This window comes from Branchiostoma lanceolatum, chromosome 1 (genome assembly GCF_035083965.1).
Source record: "Branchiostoma lanceolatum isolate klBraLanc5 chromosome 1, klBraLanc5.hap2, whole genome shotgun sequence".
In the NCBI taxonomy this organism is placed as follows: Eukaryota; Metazoa; Chordata; class Leptocardii; order Amphioxiformes; family Branchiostomatidae; genus Branchiostoma; species Branchiostoma lanceolatum.
Window position 1 is genome coordinate 7,211,068 of NC_089722.1, and position 21,623 is coordinate 7,232,690.

Consider the following 21,623-nt stretch of genomic DNA (forward strand, 5'->3'; position numbering starts at 1 on the left):
CTGTTGAGAGATGAATAACACCCGATCATATGTCATTAGCTTACTTTGAATGATTTCATTAGAAAACTAATCATCACAATTTTCAGTCAGTTTTACTACTTCTTTTTTATTTGATTTGATTTCGTTCTGAATCAAAAAAAGATTTCCTTTTTTCCTAGAATCTGTCTTGGAAACCGAATAGACGATGGCATAGTCACTTTTTATCTTATAATACTTTTGTTGCTCTTCTTTCTTCATGGCGTCTTTTTGTTCTTGTGCGGGTCTTGTTATTTGGTATATGGGTTTTTCCATACCTCCGTCGCTCGTTAATCACATGCAGATTGCTGTTCTCGGAGCCCTTTCACATGTACAACATGTCTATTGGTAATAGAGTTAAAATCATCTTCATTGTATTAAAAAAGCACAAGATGAATCACTAAAAATTCCTAGGTCAGTCCCTTTTCTGGATTAGGTCACCGAGGGGGCGCAAGGTAAAGGTAATGAAATATACATAAACCTTGTGCATCGAACAGTTCAGTCAACAGAAATGCTAAAACTTCTAAAGACATATATGATCGAGACAGATGATAACATACTAGAATGTTTACATATATCATAGGCGCCGGGTCTTGAGGTCCCTGGAGCAACATCCTTCTGTGGACAAAGACGCCATCACAAGTGGAACAAAACACTTAAGTACCGTCTTTGTTCGACAACAAGGTTGGTTTATCATCTCCATCAAGGAGGTTATGTTTTAGCCATTCTTGAGCGTGTGGAGTCTAACTGTATTTAAAGAGTATAGCTGAATATGTGATGAAGACATTTGCGGGTCTTGACCTTGGAAAGAAGGGATGAAACCTTGCCACATGCCTGGATCATATTTTAGAGGTAAAATAAATATAAGAGTATTTTTTCTATATTTTTGAAATATTTTGAGTAATTCATTTTAAGTGTCATATTTATCATCTTCTATACCGGGAATCTCTCTCAATGGGTTCTAATAGCACATGCATAGTGCATATTGACATATTGAAGTACATAGGATAATGTATACAAACAATTTTACCAACTTTAAACTTACTATAGAAATAAAGAGTGGTGTGACGGCCCTGTTTGATTGGTTATAAAATCAAGAGAAGATGACTTTTTTCCATGATGAGTGATTTGTTTGTGGGGAAGAGAAGAAGTTGGACTAACAGTAAGAACAATGCTACATTTATACAAACATGATACATAATACATAACATCATAAATATTACAATAACTAACCTAGATATAAATTCCCAGGAGGTATTTTCACATAAAAGTGGACTTTCAAACCGGTTCTAATAATGCCTGCATACATTCTTTATGTCACGAGGTCCCTTTTTACACTGTACAGCTGGTTTTGTAAACATAGCTTTTTCGAGTGATGAAATATTTATGACATGAACATACATAAGGGCAAAATGCCATGTGAACTTGTGTCATATTTCTTTTTTTAAATCTTTTGATCATCTGTTTGCTGAACAATTTCACGTTGCTATGGCAATAAGTGTCAATCATGTACAGATTGTATGCTCCACCTTTATAGCAGGAATAGCCAATGTCATGATCTATATATCTATATAGTTGTGAGCAGACCGGGTTTTAAGTTGTGGTACGTTGTTTTGAGGAAAGGGAAGGGGGAGAAAGTACACCAGAAAGTTCCCACCTCACTATAAATTATATCCACACCGTTTAGCGGGATAAGTACTTTGTTATTTCTATTTTTCACACAATTAGACATTATCGTCTGTGATACATAAGATTGTCAGCTGCAGTGTACGTCAGTACTACGTAACGTGCCCATATGTAGCATGGGCTACAACCAACATCTGTTTTTTTAACCTCCTTGCTTCAAGTCAACGGTGCGAGTGAACGTCCTTGTAGAGTGGTACTGAACAGTGTATGCCTGATACAATCGCCACAGACATAAATCGTCCTTACAAGTTACAGGAGGCGCGAATTTCTCACGCAAACACGAGGGAGAGCCGCGTCGTCTGACATTTTGGACAAAGAAAAAGGCGGGAAAACACCGCCCAAGGGGCGTCGACTTCGCCGAAGTCATTAGATACTGTGTCATTTTGCTGTAACCTTTGTGTGTTGACCGGTCTACTGAGTTCTTGCGTACATTCTTCGGGAAGTTGCCAAATAAACAGAGCAGAGACTAGGTCGAGAGCTTTCGAGAAAATAACCCTGAATTATCAATTTGCCTGTCTCGCTTCGGCGAAAGCCTAAACAAGGTTTGCACCTGGCTTCGTCAAAAGAATGAAGATTACCCCCTTCTACATCCCGCGTGACTAAGTCCTGTAATTACGAGCTAAGTGGGTCCGGGGATCCCGCATCTGTGTTGCATGGGTTGGCTAAGCGAGGTTTTGTGTGTACGCGTTGGGTTGAAAACGCTGGAGGGACAAGCTGATATGCTGGCTATTAAAGTCAGGCCTGTGGCTTGTCAAGTATTTTGAAGGATTTGAGGAGGGGTGAAGTATCGTAAAAAACTACAAAGGTGTACTTAGGGTAGACAGTGAAAAGGGAAGATTGCTCAGCAAGCTGATAAGTGGAATAGGTATCTAGATAATATGAAAAGGATAATTTTCTGGAGCTGGATTTTTCACCCCCAAGAGAAATTGGCTTCTGCGTCTGAACTACGAATTCTGCATTGGAACTGTTTTAACTTCACCGATGAATGTTATAAAGTTATTTCTAAATCATTATCATTGACCTTTAATCATCTAAAACTAAGTGGATAGTTCGTGCCGCTATGACGAGTAGAGATGACTCATAATACATTCTCGAGCCAGGTGTTAGCTAGCGACCATCCCTCTCTCACAAAGAGCTTCAAAAGCGCCGCCTGTAGGAGTGGCCTTGAAGGTGCCTACGTCACCGGCACGTCACTGCCCAACCCCATGTGCGACTCTGACGTTTGAATTCTTCACATTGTTGAGAGGGTTGGTTCCATTTCCAAGGCAAAGTACGTCTTCAACAACGATGTCGTGTTATATCCATATATGGCAAATTAGAAGCCCGTTTTGCGGTTGCAATTGCTAAGCCCACTGTTAAAAAAAATGGCGTCCAACACTGATTGGAATCAATTTTATTAATGTTGTCCTTCAAATTGTTCATGTAGATTTTATATGGATTTTACATAAGAGATATCTTGTCTTAACAGAACTGATAGCATTTGTTTCCCACAGAAATGTGTGGTACATTGTGTGTAGATATTGTTTTATTTTTTTAAATTTTCTTTATATGCAAACATTGAATTGAACACATTCATGCTTCAGGCTTATTTTATTTTATATGGATAGGCAATTGGTTACGTCTGTAACGAGTTGTTTTGAAATTGGCCTGAAGGATGTTTATCAGTGAAAGGCGTGGCAAAATGCCATTGTTGGCATCGTGAAAAATGTGACAGAGAAGTCTTGCTTCTCTTCCCATGGGAACGTTTGGATATAAGTCAGTCAACAAAGAGAGGACGGGATATGTCATTAAGTTCCACTTAAGTGGGTGAATTTTATATACAAAGGGACACCTGGATTACCTGGATCTGTGCTTTTTTTGTCATCGTCGTTCTTTCATTATGTCCGGAGGGCCTTCTCATAGGACAGCATAACATTTATTACCAAACTCGTTTCAGCTTATGTACGTGAATATGCAAAGACTTTGATAATATTATTTGGATGGTTGACAAAATATATCGTGTGATGACGTCCTAATAGTTTCATAGATATGGACGACTATGTTTTTGTTGGGCTACAAGCGGCCTCTGACCTCAGTCCAAACGTTAAAACACCATTTTAGAATGGTCTTAGAGAAACCTAAATATATATTTTAGGCAAAGCCACGACGGCAATGCCTTCTTGTGCGTAAGTACCCCTAACATATTTGGATCTGATATAGATCCTTAGAGACTAGGTCTAAATGTTTCTTTGTTCTTGTGTCAAAAGTCGTTAGTCCCCTGTTATCAGACGGATTAACAGATGGGTGGACTACTGGCAGAACTGGTTTCAGTCGCCCACAGACAGTAAAGGTCGCAGGGTCGAGCCTCCTTTCCAAGCCCTCCTGGCGGCGCCGGCGTTCATTTGTTTGTTTTTTTTTGGGGGGGGGGGGGCGATTCGCAATTTTCAACACATCGAGGCCAGGTTATTTTATTCTGGAGAAATCATATTGCCGCCCGTAGAGGAGGGACAATATGATTTCGCAATTTTCAACACATCGAGGCCAGGTTATTTTATTCTGGAGAAATCATATTGCCGCCCGTAGAGGAGGGACAATATGATTTCTCCAGCAAAAGAACCTGGCCTCGATGTGTTCAAAATCGCGAATCAGCGCCCCTCACCCCAGAAAGAAACGCCACCGCCGCCCCGGAAGCCTACAAAGGAGGACAGCAGGGTCGAGCAGTCCTCCTCTCGTGAATTGGCCACAGCAGATATCAAAAACGATCCGGGACATTCATTTTGATTGGCGTGTGTCATCTGGGTTACACTTTTAAAGGTCACACCAAACATATTTTGGTCATCAATATTTTATCAGCTGAATATTTAGTTCAGTGAACAAAGAATAAAGCCTAAAGAGCTTATGTGTATTAAAAGAAAATAAAGAAAAATCCCTGTAACTTACTTTCCCTTAATGACAGATAGACAGACAGACAAATAGACAACAGTTCAATAAATACACAATAGTTTGTATTCGTTGATACTGGGAAAACAACTTAAAACAGTCACTGTTCTAGACAGTCGTGTCGGCATTAACAAAACTAGGTGGTTCTTAAGCTTATAGGTGTAAGCTTTGCCAGTGGTCACCTTATTATGTGAACAGATAATGCGTGTAATACTGAATATTTATTGCAGTTCAGAAGAGATTTCCTTATGTGAATATTGACTATTGTGAAATAAACTCCTACAAACCACCATCCTACAACACAACCGCAGATAACAATACGGACCGTCCAACACCCTCTATGATATTTCCATCAGTACAAATTTTCAAATTTATCTCCAGTATGTCTCCAGCAGATTACACATAGTCTATGGAATTTTTTTATATACGCAGTAAGGAATAGGTGCTCTTACAGAAAAAACTGATACATGGCAATGGTAGTGGCAATGGCAACGATCTATGACACATTTCAGACTGCTCATATCTGGGTATCAATGGCCAAATCGAGATATCAACTTTGTATGATATGGAATAGATATAATGGGATGGGTTAGTATTTTATTCCTTAATACTTTAACACTATTGTCCTTTACCCATTGGAGTCATCTCGTCCTGTAGGCACAAGTTACTTTCCATATCCCCTCCTGCACTGCACTCTTAACGAATCTTCTTATTTCAAACTACCTTAATGCCTACAACATACAATTGTTAAAGCATAAACCTTTCTCTTTATGACAGGCTAATTAAAGGATAAGCCCCACAAAATAAGCACCCATTGCTCACTTGGCTAATTGCAGCTAGGTTATGTCGTAAATTTGTCGGTAAAAAGGCCATATCGGATTTATTTTGAAACAGGCTCTGAAACAAGCTCAAGATATCACATTTTGATCGGACCTGACCGAAGCCACCATGGCACCATAATAGGGCAAGATTAAGGCATGTCATCCTGCTTTTTTTCTTCTTCTTTTTCTGTTTGCTTTCATATCTGCTTTCTAGTCTTTTCTTCAACTTACACCTCGCTCCGAATAGTGTCTTAAATAGGCTAACTCCATGCAATTGCTTTATATTCGATATCACCAACTCACTAGCTATAGGGGTCTATTTTTCATCAGCTTTTGGTGACAGGAACATTAACTGTAACTGTCGGTGACACCGTTACGGTCTGGGGGACTGGTACGTTGACCATGATCTTCTGTGCGCCGCTGGCCTCGGTGTTTATCGCTGATGTAGGTACGTTGACCATGATTTTCTCATTGGTTGCCTGGCTTGCTCCTCCATGTACTGTAACGGTTTGTGATTCCGATCCTCCTGGCATTGGCACGTTGACCATGATCTTCTCCGCTGCTCCTGTGACCATGTGTCCTCCCTGGACGGTGACGCTTTGCCCTGTTGATCCTGACGCGCGACCTCCAGCCATCGCCATGTGCGCGCCGCCTGTTGTGGTCTGGGTCCCTCCTCCAGAAGCGTTCATCTTCACGTGGAACTCCTGAGTCGTGACGGTTGGCATAGGAACGTTTACCATGATCTTCTCACTTGACGTGGTGTGAGTCGTGTGCGATGTTGCCATAGGAACGTTCACCATGATGTTCTGATCAGAACCTGTGTGAGTCGTAACGGTCTGGGTAGTTGCCATGGGGACGTTCACGTGGAACTCCTGAGTCGTGACGGTTGGCATGGGAACGTTCACCATGATCTTCTCGCTTGACGTGGTGTGAGTCGTGTGCGTTGTTGCCATGGGAACGTTCACCATGATCTTCTCGCTTGACGAGGTGTGAGTCGTGTGCGTTGTTGCCATGGGAACGTTCACCATGATCTTCTGTGCCTCGAGAGTCGTGGCGGTTTGATTAGTGGCCATGGGTACGTTGACATTGATGGTTTGACCACCGCCAGACGTATTGGGGACCGCCACGCTTTGTGCATGTGGCACATTGACTTTGATCTTCTTCCCAGCTGCCAGGGCCCCTGCTCCGTGTACCACGACGCTCTTGCTGGTCGGCACGTTGACCACGATTTTTTCAGCGGTTCTTGATGATGTCGCTGTTCCATCCATAACAGTGGTGGTGTGCATCTGACCAGCTGTCACCGTCTGCGCGTTGGTAACGAAGTCGTTAATAACAATGTTCTGTGACGATCCTGATGAGCCCTCTACCGCTTCAGCCGAAGAAGAGATTGATGCCACCGCTTTAGAAAGCATTGCTGTCCCCGACACCATAGAAGCTTGCATAGAATCTGTCACTTCTGAAGATGACGCAACCTCATGGGTGCTTGATACTGCTGTTACCACAGTAGAATTTTCTATTTGTGTTTCTGACACCGCTACAGTTTGCGAAACTACGGCCACCGATGCTTCTGTTGCCACACCAACCTGTTCTGAGATGGTCATACCTTCTGCTACCTTTGCTGTCATTTCTACCCCACCAGTCACTGACACTGTGTCTGACGACAAAACAACTGACTCTGACTTAGACTCAACGACTGACTCTGACTTAGACTCAACGACTGACTCTGACTTAGACTCAACGACTGACTCTGACTTAGACTCAACGACTGACTCTGTCTTAGACTCAACGACTGACTCTGACTTGGACCCTGAGCCAACTGAAGTTACCGAGTTCAACCCTGCGGTGACTTGGTCATCATTGCCTACACTTGATTCAGTCACCACAACTACCTTCTGCGTCACTATACTTGATTCGTCAGACAACACGGTACTACCTCCAATTTCCACTGATTTGGACAAAGTTAGGGTACCAGACGACACTTGTGATCCCAGGACGCTTCCTGTGTTAACGGCTGATGAAATACCAACCTGCTCACTTCCTACTACTGATGATTTGGATACCGTGACAACATTACCAGCAACTATCTCTGACTTTTCTGACAACGTAGTTGCTTGCTCTGACTCTACTACTGACGTCACCGATGTTCCTGTCATCACGTTGACCTGATTTGTGGTGGATTCTGAAACATGAGCTTCCATTGTGACCTCTTTTGTAACTACATTTGAGGACAAAACACTAGACTTCTTTGAATCTTCTGTGCCTTTATCAACGTTCGTGGAGGTTGTGCCTGACTCCACAGTAACTAGGCGCATGCCACCTACATCTGTTTCATTTAGAACAACGGTTACATTTTCTGTCAGGACACCTGATGCTTTCAATGCCTCGTCAGTAGTTTCTGAAGACTTTGTAACTATGGTGACGGATTCTGTACTTGAACCTGACTCTGATTGCTTAATATTGTCTACCGATGTTGTAACTGCGGAAGTGATATTTTCGCCTGATGTAGACATAATGTTACTTTCAGAAGACGCTTCAGATTTGGAAATGTTGGTGACTGTGGCAACTCCTTCTATATTAGATTCCGTTGAAGCTGATGTGCCTGTCACAGAAGTTATGTTCTCTGTTATTGTAGCGCCATGCTTTGTGTTTACTGTAGAGCTAAAGCTATGCTCAACTGCTTCCTGTGATGCACCTACGCTTTCAGACGACTCAGAAGACTTGGTGACTGTAGTAACGTATTCTGTAGCAGTGCCTGTCACTATATTGACGGAAGATGTGTCAACCTTTAAATGAGATACTTTTGCATCATGCGACAGAGAGGCCATACCGACGTTGCCATCGGCACTCTCAACATCCTTGGATAGAGTAACAGTGGAAGTTGTTGTTTTATGAGAATTGTCAAGGACAGTTTCTGCGGCAAAAGTGCTTCCTGACACCATGCTTGCTTGCGTTTTACTTTGCATTTCTCCTGCAGCTGACACCGTTACACTATGCAGCCCCGCTTGCTCAAAGGCCCCTGAAACCACTGTTGCATGCTTTTCAGCCTTATCAAACGCTTCTGACCGTACTGAGGTAAATCCCACCTGTCCTGCCATGGTGGAGCTTGACACTGCTTTCCCCTGTTGTAGATGTGTCACGTGATGTCCATGCGTCACCACTCCACCGTGCATCTCATTGGTCGATTGCTTCTGATGAGACGTCACGCTGTGCTGACTCATTGATCCGCCATGTTGTGAAAATGTCGTCGATCCACCATGCTGTTGTGTCGTGAAGTTCATGGTCCCCCCTGAAATGGCAGTGTTCCCCCCTGACCACTTCCCAACGCTAGACTCTTGGGAAGACATACCACCGTTCTGAAGGATGGTGGTGGTTGTATGTGTGGTGGTGTTCGCGGTGATTAAAGCTGTCTCTAGCCGAGAGTTCTCCTCCATGAGCACCTTGATCTGCTCCCCGAGCTGCCTCACCTACGCGACAGGCCGACAAGCAGAAGGTTAGCATGCAGGTGCAGCAAAATCACTACAAATTAAAAAAGACAGGCTCAGCCCCTGAGGCGTCGCCAAAATACTAGTAGACACTAGTAGTGCATTATTAGCCAAACACAAATTCCTGTTCCTTGCCTACAGCATAGAAGAGCGTAAAAAATGAAATCTAATCTATGCGGTGATTTTTCAATCAAACTTAAAAAGAAACGATATGGGACACAAATGTTTTCAAAATGTTATGCTGTGGAATGGTGATCTATTCTATGGACTCTACAACAGAAAAGAATTCGTGGTGGTTACAGATAAAGCAGATGGTCTAGTCTACTCTGCCTGCATCTACTGAAAGGAAAGGAACAGAGCGTAGCTTAGAAGAGAAGAGCTAAGAATCAAGGTCAAGCAGGGATGGACTTGACGGCCCGTTTTGTGTTGTTGAGCCAGGAGGAGTGCTAGAACCGTCACGGAAGGATAGAACCGAAGCCTCAAGACGTCTGTTTTCTTCCATTAAAACTTCGATCTGGGCAGTGAGAGCCTTCACCTGGGAGTATAAAGAGGTACATAGATGTAGTCAGGGGTTGACGTATTCTCCTACACAGAGCCTCGCCAGCGGCGTATATAATACAGCATGGAATGAGGGAGAGGCTCTGCTTAACCGGGACAAGATTTCCACTTTTGTGTGCGTGGCCTGTGTCCGGCTGTCAGCCAATCGGCAATTCTCTGATTGGCTGACAGCTGGTTAGAGGCCACAGAATTAGACATCTCGGTCCGGTTAGCAGGGGTATATTGTGTAGGCCGCGGGCGAGGCTCCGTGTAGGAGAATGGGCTGGAGGATGGGGCAACATTGACCAGAAATTGGGGGGGGGGGGGGGGGTGATCTCATGAGAGGTAACGAAGACTAACGTGCCAGAACCGGTTTTGTTGGTAGTGTATTTGTTGCAGCAAAGAAGCCAATAAAAATATCTACCACTGGCCATATATGGTAATGCAGGCATTCGCTACGATAACTACATATTATTATTCATAAGAGCTCTCTTGCTTTTTTTCCGTAGCATGATGATGATTCATTACATTACAAGCGTATGTACTTGTGGCTAAACAGCGTCATACAACGAGCATTTAAGTACATCTTCTGGATTGGTATTAAGATTAGAACATATGCCGTTGTTCTGCATGTCGTGATGTGAACAAAGATATTAGGTATCCATTAAATACATGCAGACGATTCTGTATACCATATCTATATCATGCCAACGGAATCTTGATGCACTGGAGGTCAGATGTCATACCTGCATGTCTTTTGATGCCACCATCTTTCTGACGTCATCAATTTGCTGGTTGTCGATTCGGCCGGACAGGTCGTCAATTTGCCTTATAGCCTGTAGACGACAACGGAATAGTTATCAAAGACTCATGATGTAACCAAGGACATGATGCAATGTCCTTTATGTAACTATGTGCAGTGTACATTTGTGCATCCCATGGTTTCGTCGACATAGTGCCATAGACCTGAATCTTATATATTTCTGACATTCATAAAACCACATTTCTACAACTTTCTCAATTATGAGATGGGCGGAGTAGTGTTTGCAACAATACCGTGTGTATATCTTGAGGGTATAATTTAGAGCTTTCCCAAATAGGTAACGTTAAATATAGATATAAACAGAAAAGTCCATTTGTGTTTTGGTATTGTAAGAAGCTCCAAACTAGCCTCTTATGCAAGGAAAAGTAAAGGAACTGGCGGATATGTTTGTACAAAATTTAATGCTAAACATGTCTGTATGTGGTGTAGGTTTGTACACACCCAATGTTTAAGATTGGTTTATCTTGATTTATCGTTGCATCATTAAGGTATTTGTACAATGGTGGAACCTCTTTTGTCAGCTTTCCGTGGAATCCACAATTTCATTTACACAAAGAAGAAGAGCTGCAGTCAAATGGAGAAGATTGCTGTAGTTATGTGAGAAAGTGGGCCTGCAGGCGGGTTAACACTACACATGTCAATCAAATTTAAGGTACGCCTAATGGCCATAATGAGCAAGGGTTGGATCACAATGGTGGTATTGACAACGTCTCGGTAATGTGATTATGTACAGGTCTTTACCCAAAACGTTGTTTTCGTGTCATTCCCTAACAACCCTAATACCCTTGCCGGTTCAAACTGGTCCTTATAATCATGTGCGTGCCTAGATTTCACTTCTGTCCCTCTAGATGTTTGATTTGAATTACGTTTCTACTATACTACTTTCGTGCACGGAGGAACTGAAATCTATGTGTTCAATAGAAAATAGTCATCATTAGCAATAAGTTTAGCCTTTTCATAAGGTTGAATTGAAAAATATCAGTACCGTCGTTGTTGTTTGTTGCTGGACCCCACCCCGCCCCCTTTGTGTTTTTATTTGTCCTGGGGCCAAAATAGTCAACCCTTCGAACGTTTCTAAAGTAGTCTGCTCAGTGTTCTTGATGCCCTTGCTTGTTTGTCATGCTTGGTTTACTGCTAGGTCGACCTGACATTCCTACGGACTCAAGCGTTTTAATCCGCGTGGCGGTTGGACCGTCTGCTTCATATACCATCATAACGAGTCAACAAAAGCATCCAGAAAATGTCCAAATCAAGCCAAAGCGTCACTATACTTGTAGATACACAACCGATTGGGGTCCTTTATCTACTATACTGATTGAATCTCAATTCCCCACCTCACCATCTCCTTTATAAGCTGCGCAGTGCTTCAAAACTTACTTGTTCGAGGTTGTATTGGTCCTGATCGCCCAGACGGATGATGGTCCTCTTCATCTCCCTGTTCTCCTCCATCAACCTCTCGATCTCGTTCTCCAGTTCCTTTATCTGCGAAATATCGCGAGAAACAACGAGATGAAACTCGATTCTCAACAGACATCAATGTGAAACATAATACCCCTTATGCTACACATCTCAGTGTCATGTTTCCTGCACGAATGAGGTTCTTGTCTGTGTCAGTTTAAATTGTGTTTATGTAAGAGCACATTTAAAGAATATTAACCATACTCTCAAATACATATCTTAACAATTCACAATGAAATGAAAGAAGTGAGAAGCTTCGTCTTCCAAGTCAAACCCAAAAAGCTTACATTAAAATAACCACTTGTTCCATTTGTCACCATTGTTAACTTGCACTTTATGTATACTTTTGCTATAAATTGTCTCCTGTTGCAATTAGCTCTCGGACATGAACTTGCAAATAAACTTTACATTAATGATGCGATTGTGAAATGAAAGTGGCAGTTGTACCACTCACCTCCTTTGAAGATCCTTCTAGCTTGACCCTGCACATCTCGACTTGTTTCTCCAGGTGTGATGTCTTTAAGGTGAAGCTCTGCACCCTAACAATGGCCTCCTCTCCTTCGTTTACTTTTACCTGTGATATGGAAGGAAACGCCAGGTAAGCAAATCACATATTTTGACGGAACAAATCTTCATATATTTCAAAGTTCCGAATAGTTTATAGCCGGTGCTATTACTGCACATGTGTGTATTCCTCTAAGTTGATAAATATCATCATGAACAAATATAACGTTGTTTCAAAAGAAAGGGAATGTTTATACACATCGATCGGTACAAAAACTAATACATTGTTATTTGGGAATTAAGTGCGACTTTGTTCAGTCACTGTTGCAAATGTACAGTGGGGTAGAGCTTGTTCAGTGGGCGTTTTCAAAGTCTGATTGTTATTGCTTGACTAAACTGGTATGTTGTGACATTCTGTTCCGACCAGAAAACGAATATTTTGCATGCCTGAAATACCGGATATGACGATGCCCCCCTCCACCTTAGACTTGGCCCACGCATACCGGAAGTAAGCTTTTGCGAATAATACTACATTATCAACGTTGCATGCAATGTATATTCATACAAAAATGTCATATTCTGATTTACTCCAACGAAAACGGGATGGTACGAAAAGACACGAGCACATATTATGTGGGGGTAGGGCACAGATTGACAGAAGAATATAATGGAAGAGTCTTCTTTAGGGTGCAACAGACACCAGCATTTTCTGCACTCAACAAGTGAATTATTCTAAGGTCACTCAAGTTTCTAATGGACTCCGAACATAAAAATCCTGTTATATGAAAACCCGCCCCCTCCTCAGGCTTCATTTAGACTAAAAGTCATTCACGAATGTAACACTAAATTGTTGCTGGCATAATTCAAGCACGCATTTGGATCTTTCTTCTCATGAAAATTGCATCTCCGGCCATTTCCCGATTTATAAGCAGTTAAATGATAAAATGATACCGCTTGTAAAGACGTTGATTACTGTTGCGCTATTCGTACAGGGTACAATATTGACATGCATTTTTTTGCCAAACTTTAGGAGCACGTCGTGTATTTAGTTACATTCAAGCTGTACTGCACATGTTCGCACAAATAGTTTGTTAACTTTTTCCGACATGGACAGCATGTATAAACACATCTACCTGTACAGAATAAGTAAACGTAGTGCATTATTATTTTTTACACCATTTACCATGCCTTGAAAGAGAGAGAAAGGTTTGTGAACCTACCTCCAGCTGCTTAATGGTGATCTCTAATTTCTCCACCTTGACCGTCAGCTGCTTCCGGGTCCTCTCCAGGGTGTCCCTTGTCTTGGTCAGCTCCTTGACCGTCTTCTTCAACTCTGTGACCTCTGACCTCAGTTCTTTCTCCGAGGTGACCTTGACGGAGAGGTCCCGCTCGATGATGGTGATCTTCCTCTCGTATTCTGTGACTTTTACTGACGATTCTTTCAGAACTATGATCTGTTCCTGTAGAACCGTGATCTGTTTTTCCAGGGTTGTGATTTTTGTCGTCATGGAAACGATCTGGTTTTCTTGCTCCTTGGTCTTCTTCTCCAATCCCCTCAGCTGGGTTCGGAGCTCGTCTCGTTCTTTTCCGAGCTTGTCCATCTTGTTCTTCATGTCTTGTAGGGCCTTGGTCTTTCCAGCCAGCTGGTCTTTGAGTTTGCCATTTTCGGTCTCCAAGGTGACGATCTTCTTCTGGAGCTGGACGTTTTTCTGCTCGACTTTGCTGAGTGATGACTGCTGTTCCTGCATTGGTCCTGACAACTGCTCCACTTGCCCCCTAGCGCTGTCTAGGTCAACCTTAATCTTCTTCATTTCTCCTTCCATTCCGTGCATCCTATTCTCTATGTCCCCTTTCTCTATCTCTAGTCTCGCCCTTTCGTCCTCTGCTTCCTTGAGAGCGTCGTCTTTGTCTTGAAGCTGCTTCCTGAGTGCATCTAGCTCAGCCTGTAAGGAGGTGCACCTGCTCTCTAGTGTGAAGCACTTGTCTTCCATACCTTTTCCTGCGTCTTTTATACTGTCTGAGTCGCTCTCTAGTCTCTTCTTCTCCTCCATTACAATGGTCATTTTGCGTTCAGCACTCTCAAGATCCATCTGTGTTTCTCTCAGCTCCCTGTCCTTGGCTTCGTTGTCTGCCTGAGCGTCTTTCAGCCTCCTCTGAAGAGTGGCCAGCTGATCTTCCAAGTCTTGTACCTTGCCTTGAAACGTGACCTCTGTATGGCTGACTTCCTTCGTCATCGTCTCAAACTCCAGCCTCTCCTTTCGTAGCCTCGCCAACTCATCTAGAGCGTCGTCCAGCTCGCTTTCCTTGTCACCTAGGCGATTCTTCAGCAGATCTCTCTCTGACTTCAGGTTTGCATTGTCGGCGTCCAGTGTTTCGTTCTCTCGAGCCAATTCTTCAATCTTCCTCAGGGCGATATCCAGCTCAGACTGGAGTTCCCCTATCCGTGACTCAAACCTGCTCATCTTCAGTGACAGCTCCCTGTTCTCTTGCTTCATCTTCTCTCCTTCTGCACTTTGGCTTGCACTTCTCTCCTTCTGTCTCTTCAAATCATCCATCTGTTTCCTCTGCTTTCCTGCCTCTCTCTCCGTGTCCTCCAGCTTGTGTTGAAGATTTCTCTTTTCGTTATTGAGGCCGTCTACCTTATCCTTTAAGGCCTTAGCCTCCCTATCCTTTGCCTCCAGTTGGGCACGTAGCCGATCCAGCTCCCCTTGGAGTCTCTTAGCTTCCCCTCCTTCTTTCTGGGCTGCTGATCTGGCATCTTGTTGGGCATGCTGCATCTCCTTCTGTGTGGAATCCAGCTGCATCTTCAGCTTCCCCATGTCTCCTTGTATCCTCATGTTGTCTGTGTTAGCCTTGTCCAACTCTGCCTTCAACCTTGCTAGTTCGTCTCTGGCGTTGTCCAGATCCCTGTCCTTCCTCTGGACGTCTTCAATGGACACTCCTCCCTGTCCCTGATCAACTCCAAATCCACCAGCGTCTCTGCTCCCTGCTTCTTCCATCTTCAGCTCCATGGTTGTCATGTCCTTCTTCAAGCTGTCATTCATGTCCCTCATCCTCTGCAACTCGTTCATCAGGTCTTCTATCTCTCTGTCCTTCAGGTCAGTTGATGGCGATGCGGAGAAACTTTCTGAACTTTGATGTATGGTGATGCTGGCGTTCATAGATTCCTCTCTCAGTTTGATGATCTCTAGCTCGAGCAGACGTTTGCTCTCCGTCAGGGAGGTGATCTGCTCAAGTAGGCGCCTCTTGTCTGACGCCCATTGACTAAGCTCGTGTTCTAGACGTACCTTGTCAGCGGTTAGCAGTTGTATATCATTATTCTTCTTTCCGACTGCTTTCTCCAGGTCTTTGTTGTCGACTTTCATAATCCTTATTGAACTTTCCAGATCATTGATGGTCTGGTGAAGGATGGTTATCTTCTGATTGTACTCCTCGTACTTAAAAGAGGTGGTTGTTGTTTCCTGACTCCTCTCGTGTTCTCTGGCGAGGAGCTCCTTCTCGTGAAAAATCGTCTCCATCTGCCTCATCAGCTCGTTGATCCTCGCCTTTGCCCGCTCGCCGGCCTCTATGGCCTCGTTCACCTGCGACTGTAAGCCGGAATTCCTCAGCTCCAGCGTTTCGATGACGTTTGCGAGCTTCCCGTTCTCGCCACGATAGAACTCCAGCTCGGTGGACATGATGCCGTTTAAATGGCTGAGTTCGGTCAGCTTCGTCCTCAGCTCCTTGATAAGTATCTCCAGTTCCTCGTTGCGGATCCCGATCCTCCTGTTGTCGTCCTCCAGGAGACGCACTTTGACGGCGTAGGTGTTGAAGCGATCCGTGAGGTCGGTCTCGTAATGGTAGGCGTTCGCGCTAGACACGCCATGCATGGCGGCGGCGCCATGGTAATGGCTGCTGTGTTTCACTCGTGACGCGCTGTAGCTTGCGCTGCTCGCCGCAGCGGAAGCCGCCTGGCTGCTGCCGCTTACCCTGCTGCTGTGCACGGTGTACCTCGTCCCGACCGGGACCTGGGCGTCCCCCCTCAGCTGGCTGGCGTAGTGGGACATGGAGTCGGCCTGGAGCTTACCAGAGCGGGCGTTAACTACTGTCAAGCAGCGTCTCCTCTCCCCGTACGTTTTTTCACGTCTTAAAATCACAACAGGATGGGCTCAGTCTGTAGGCTGTTTATCACAGCCGCTTTCACCTTTTGTGTCACAGGCCCGTTGTGATTGGTCCACGCGACAACCTTTCACTCATGCTACAACTAAAGCCCTGTGACCCGACAAGCAGGAAAGTTGCCCAACCACTGAGGAACAAAGAACGACCGACATAATCAATTTGTGGGCACATACCTGCATAGGCTGGGTACATATTGCTTCAAAGTCATTTTTTGGTTTATCACATCCAATAGGCACCGCCCCTATTCTCACACAATACGCTATTCCAATATAATCTAGCCTAAACTGTGAAAACAGGGGCTCTTATTGTGTAGGAGAGCACACTAAGTTGTCTTTGAGTCTAGTTTTAATGCGACCGGGGTCACAGGGGCTATACTGTCTCGGAGAAGAGAATTTTAACCCCCAGGCTTGGACTGGAGGAAAATGTTCACCCCTTCTGAACGTCTGTCACTCTTTCCTGGCGGTGACTTCTTTCAGGAAGTTACATAGAGCTCTGTTTACCGTCCAATGTTTATTGAAAGCGAAAAGTTGATTGTATCTTGGTACAAAAGGTGTCAGATAACACAAGAAAACCCCGACTGAGTCTCGCCCTGGGGCCAGACTCTGCCTCCTTTCACTTCTCCCTGTCTCTGCTAATGATACGGGTCCTTCAATAAATATGCAAACAACAACAGGACCCTTTATCCCCGTAACCAACTTCGCAGGTAAATCATTATTATGCACACTTTCCACACAAACATGGCGAGCCGATTAAGGGCACTTCAGTTGAGCCAGTTTTCGATAGCTACGCCCCCTTACGACGAACCATATAGTGCAATACAACTGACTATACGTGAAGTAGGTTTGCACATGTAGTTGTGTTATACTTCTGTCAGGTTGATAGCAATATACCTGATTTTGATAACTAATTTTGTAAATCCACCACTATTTCATGTCGGGAGGGACCATAAGGTCATGGATATCTGCAAGATGCCAGCAGATTGGACAAAGTTATGAAAATCTGGCAGATTATACTTAAAATGAATGAGGAGATGTGTGGATAACAGTTAATTTTGTGACAGGGTTTGATGATGAAAGCATCAAGATGAAACTTAATAGATCGAATCAGCAGCTCCACTTTAAGGGAGGAACCCCGAACGAGATTAGGTGAATCATAAAATATTCCAACTGGTTAGGTTGTGACGTCCACATACCCGTCACGCCCCTCCCCCACTCCCAACTTTTATACAACATAGCTGGCCTTTTCAACAGACACAGGCCACTGTTTTCTAATTTATTAAGGCAAGTCACGTTCTCGGGGGTCATTTTGTATTCAGGGCAGTTCTTGTGGGTCCTGAAGAGGAAGTGCCAAGCCGGAAGGTGCATGTTTATTCTTAGTATCTTGTAATTGTCTGGTTCGAGACAATTGAGACTAGTAAACTAAAGCGTTCTTCTATTTAACCAAGGACATAAAGCAACTTCTCATCTGTTATCATGATGATGATACAACTAGTGATGCTTAGGAATGATTGTAGAAAGTAAAAATAGTTTTAGGCTACTATCAAATATCAACATAAGTGGATCTGAGTGATGTTGCTCTAGATGTCAGTCATTTGATTATACCCACATAGACTAAGACTGTGAAGATATGCTTATTCACTTTTTCTCTACATTTCAGATACGTTGTGACCTTTAACGGGGGGACTCGTTAAGGATGACTGCTTTGTCTTTTTTTCCGAATTGGTATTCATTTCCAGAACTTCCAAATGTCAGTCACAAGTAACAGTGTGGTGACCTTTTGAACGTTGTTTTTCTGGAGAAGTCTCCCCCTCAGATGTCTTGTCACGTCCCAAACCGGCTTTACTGCCTTTGTTAGACCTCTGACCCCACGTGACCCCGAGGGTGTCATAGCCCCCGGTGGCGTGGTCACCTGGGTGGAGAGATGCTCCAGAGAACAAAGGACTGATAACAACACCCGCCTCTTTGTACGGGTGACTGCATTTGGCCATGCAGACGCGCGACATATCTTCTCCCTCTCTTCCCACACGAAAAGATTTGTCTCCTGACAGAGTTTTTTAAACATTCTCGTCATGTCGCGGCGGAAGGGCGCGGGTAGAAAGCGGAATGTTACGATACCGCAGAACGTTGTGACCAGATTGCAACATACGTGCACGGCGTCAGCCTGCAGGGCAGCATTCCACGGGTGCAATGTTTAGCCAAGGGCGACAGGCGGCGTACATGATTGATGAGACTGCTTGTTGTTGAGAGAACATTTCTCTTCTGAGATGTCGTTCGCTGTAAATTATCGCTCTGCGCCACCCAGGATAAAATCCTAAGTGGTCTGACAAGGACGCACCCATCACCCATCAAACCCTCGTTAACGTCGGTGACATTTTACGACAGTTGACCCCGCTCGATGTAAACAAAAATCGTTTTGCGACAAGGCCGCCATGATGTCCTGCTAACTGTTTATTTTTCGCTCGTGTACTAGTATGTTCTATGAGCGAAATATGTGAATAACAATTCAACCTAACCACCTGTGTGCACAGAGTGGATAGAAGTGCTTGTCATTGCAGGTATAATCATATAATATATGGTTGACATTTTATTACACACTTTTGACAAATATTTAAACATTACACAAAAGAGTATAAATTTATTTCACCGATTCGAAATGTTAAGATTTTCTATAATTGGTGTTAGTATACTTAAAATTAAAGTGTTATCCTTAGTTAAATCAAGCATTTTACTGTATGAACGGCTTACTTCTAAAGTGATTAAAGGCCTCAAGCTACAGTCATGAATGTATACGCTGCGATAGTTATACAAAAATCTGAAATATCATCAATATAAGGTATGAATGTTTCTAAATATCTTTTTTTTTTCTAAATCATCTTCTAATACCATCTAAACACTCGCGTCTATTCTGTTATTCTATGATGGTGATGCTGGTCTGGCTCTCCTTAGCGCTTCATGCCATCCTTAAGCTGTTTGTTCTCCTGTAGGAGTTTCTTAAAGTCTGTTACCAAGTTAGACCCCTCGTGTAGCAAAGTCTTCAACAGTTTGTTCTCTTCCGTCATCCTATCGGCCTTCTCCTGAAGTTTTTCTTCGTCTTCAGCGTCGGTCATCTTCGTGATTTTGTCGGCCACCTTCGTCCCCTCGTCGATTTCCTTCGTGCCCCCGTCGTTCACCTTAGCGCTCTCTCCGGTCACCTTCGTTCCCTCGTCGGCTTTGGTCCCACCCTCTTTGATTTCGATCGCCTCTCTGGCTTGGCGGGTGAATTCTTCCACCTGAGCCCGTAACTCCGCGTTTTCCTTCTGCAGGGCTTCCACCTCGGCGACGATCGCCTTAAGCTCGTTTACGTTGTCGTTCTTTTTTCGAGGAGCAAACTTGGCCATTTCAAGATGACAGCTAGACTCTTCCTTTTCGATATTGGGACGCCTGGTGAAAAGAAATATGTGTGAAACATTCAAGTCACCACCGAATTGTATCTTTGTGTTCGATATCATGTTTTGCCACATGAAACCTACACTGATTGTTCTAATAGGAATAGAAAGTACGCTCTTCTGTTACATGTAAGTATGTTGGTAAACAAACCTTTCGGCATGCATTCTGTTATCTAGTGAAAGTACTCTTAAATCTCTCGGATTATTTGCGCCCAAACGACTCTAATGAAATGTCAGTTTACTTGAGAACAAAAATACAACGTTAACATTATCTACATTGTATATAATATGATAGGAAATGCAGGACCGTCACATACCCTTTTCCTGACGAGATGCCAACAGTTTTGTGAAGGTTGCAGCTAGTGAAATGAGGAATGTGGCAGTGACAGTACCGTAGCCTTTGGCCAAAATACTTCTTCTGTGAGATTTCACTCAGATTACCCATAAACAGCGACACCCACTCCCATGTCCAATTGTGACGAGGAACCGAGGAAGGTTACCCCCACTCCGATTGGTGGTTCGTGTTCTCTAAAACCATAAGTTACAGATAACTTATCAAGAACGATATGCGTGCGACCTAAACTTCATGGGACTTCGGTGTGCGATTTGTGTTAGAGTATCCGTTCAGTGTTGAGGAGTTCTTGTTCTTAATGACGGATCTTCAGGATTGTTAATGGTGTGCATTTGACCGTATAGAACGGGTCGGGGATTGTGGAAGTGATTGCTATCTTGTTGCCGATAAACCAGAACGATAATGTGTTGTGTTGATCTCCAAGCAGAGGAGGGGTTCCGGTTGGCTTTTGACGTGTTTTAGGCATTTTTGTCGGGCTTTCTACTTTGTCATTTATTTAAGAGACCAAGTGTGACTTGTTTATGCGAAAGTTACTTCTGAAGCTGATCTAATATTCGTTATGTAACGGTGCGAAGTCAGAATAATTCGTGCCTGCTTGTGCGTGTATTCCACACATTTGAAGATAAGACACTCTACTTTGTTATTTCGATACAGGAACGCCACCTAACAGATGGAAGATGAACAACAGGGCGGAATGGTGACAGTCTGGCAAACTTCAGAGACCTGAACCATGACGTAGCGTCCAACGACTGTGTCAACATCCAGTATCTGAATGGATGTATATAGATTTGTCACTCACTCACTCCGTCGAGCTCGCTCGGGGTTATTTCGTGACCAGCTTTTTTTCCATAGTACTCTGTCATCTAGTCTGTATAACACAAACTCCAGCTGTCAGGGGATTTCTGTCCCCTCCCCGCGGCTATGCAGTTACAGGGTGGCAAGCCGTTACAGGAGCTTGATTGAGTTCAGGCTATCTGTCATCCATCACTGCAGGCAGTTGGTGTAGGTCCAAACCGCTGTCGGCTTCCAGTTGTTATCTCCATGAAAAATGGAGATATTGTTTTGGTGTGTCTGTCTGTGTGTGTGTGTGTGTGTGTGTGTATGTGTGTGTGTATGTGTGCATGTGTGCATGTGTGTATGTGTGTATGTTTGTGTTTCCGCACCCCTCCAGTCAGCATAACTCAAGAGCCTCTTGATGGATTACAATGATGTTTGGTATGTGGGCGGGTGTTGTGAAGCCGAAATTCATGGTCGATTTTGGCCCCCCTGGTATGTGACCTTGGTACTGCAGCAGAACTTCAATTTTTGTATCTTTTGACCTGGACGTGCTGTGGTCTTGTTTAATATATGTCATATGTGGCCTCCCACGGTTTATCAGGAGTACTTAAGACCAACAAACATAGGATCGAGTTTCAAACTTCCATATCCTCTGTTCACAAACCAA

The 21,623-nt window shown here is 43.8% G+C and overlaps 1 protein-coding gene across 1 annotated transcript; it reads right to left on the bottom strand.

Moving 5' to 3' along the window:
- Positions 1–4,663: 4,663 nt before the first annotated feature.
- On the bottom strand, positions 4,664–20,287 carry LOC136427222 (putative uncharacterized protein MYH16). Its single transcript, XM_066416045.1, has 8 exons — positions 20,145–20,287; positions 19,347–19,822; positions 13,466–16,392; positions 12,196–12,315; positions 11,661–11,765; positions 10,207–10,296; positions 8,525–8,905; positions 4,664–6,745 (listed from the first exon to the last, which is right to left on the bottom strand). Exons 1-8 carry the CDS (start codon positions 20,270–20,272, stop codon positions 5,768–5,770), a joined length of 5,205 nt encoding a protein of 1,734 aa, XP_066272142.1. The 5' UTR covers positions 20,273–20,287; the 3' UTR covers positions 4,664–5,767.
- Positions 20,288–21,623: the final 1,336 nt, after the last annotated feature.

What these genes read in the sequence shown, in the direction of transcription:
- LOC136427222 (XM_066416045.1), bottom strand. Translation starts at nt 20,272, where the DNA reads ATGGGTAATCTGAGTGAAATCTCACAGAAGAAGTATTTTGGCCAAAGG. An exon ending in TCACCATTAAGCAGCTGGAG is followed by an intron (nt 12,316 to 13,465) that starts GTAGGTTCACAA and finishes TCCATATCACAG; the next exon opens with GTAAAAGTAAACGAAGGAGA. An exon ending in TGGCATCAAAAGACATGCAG is followed by an intron (nt 8,906 to 10,206) that starts GTATGACATCTG and finishes CCTGTCGCGTAG; the next exon opens with GTGAGGCAGCTCGGGGAGCA.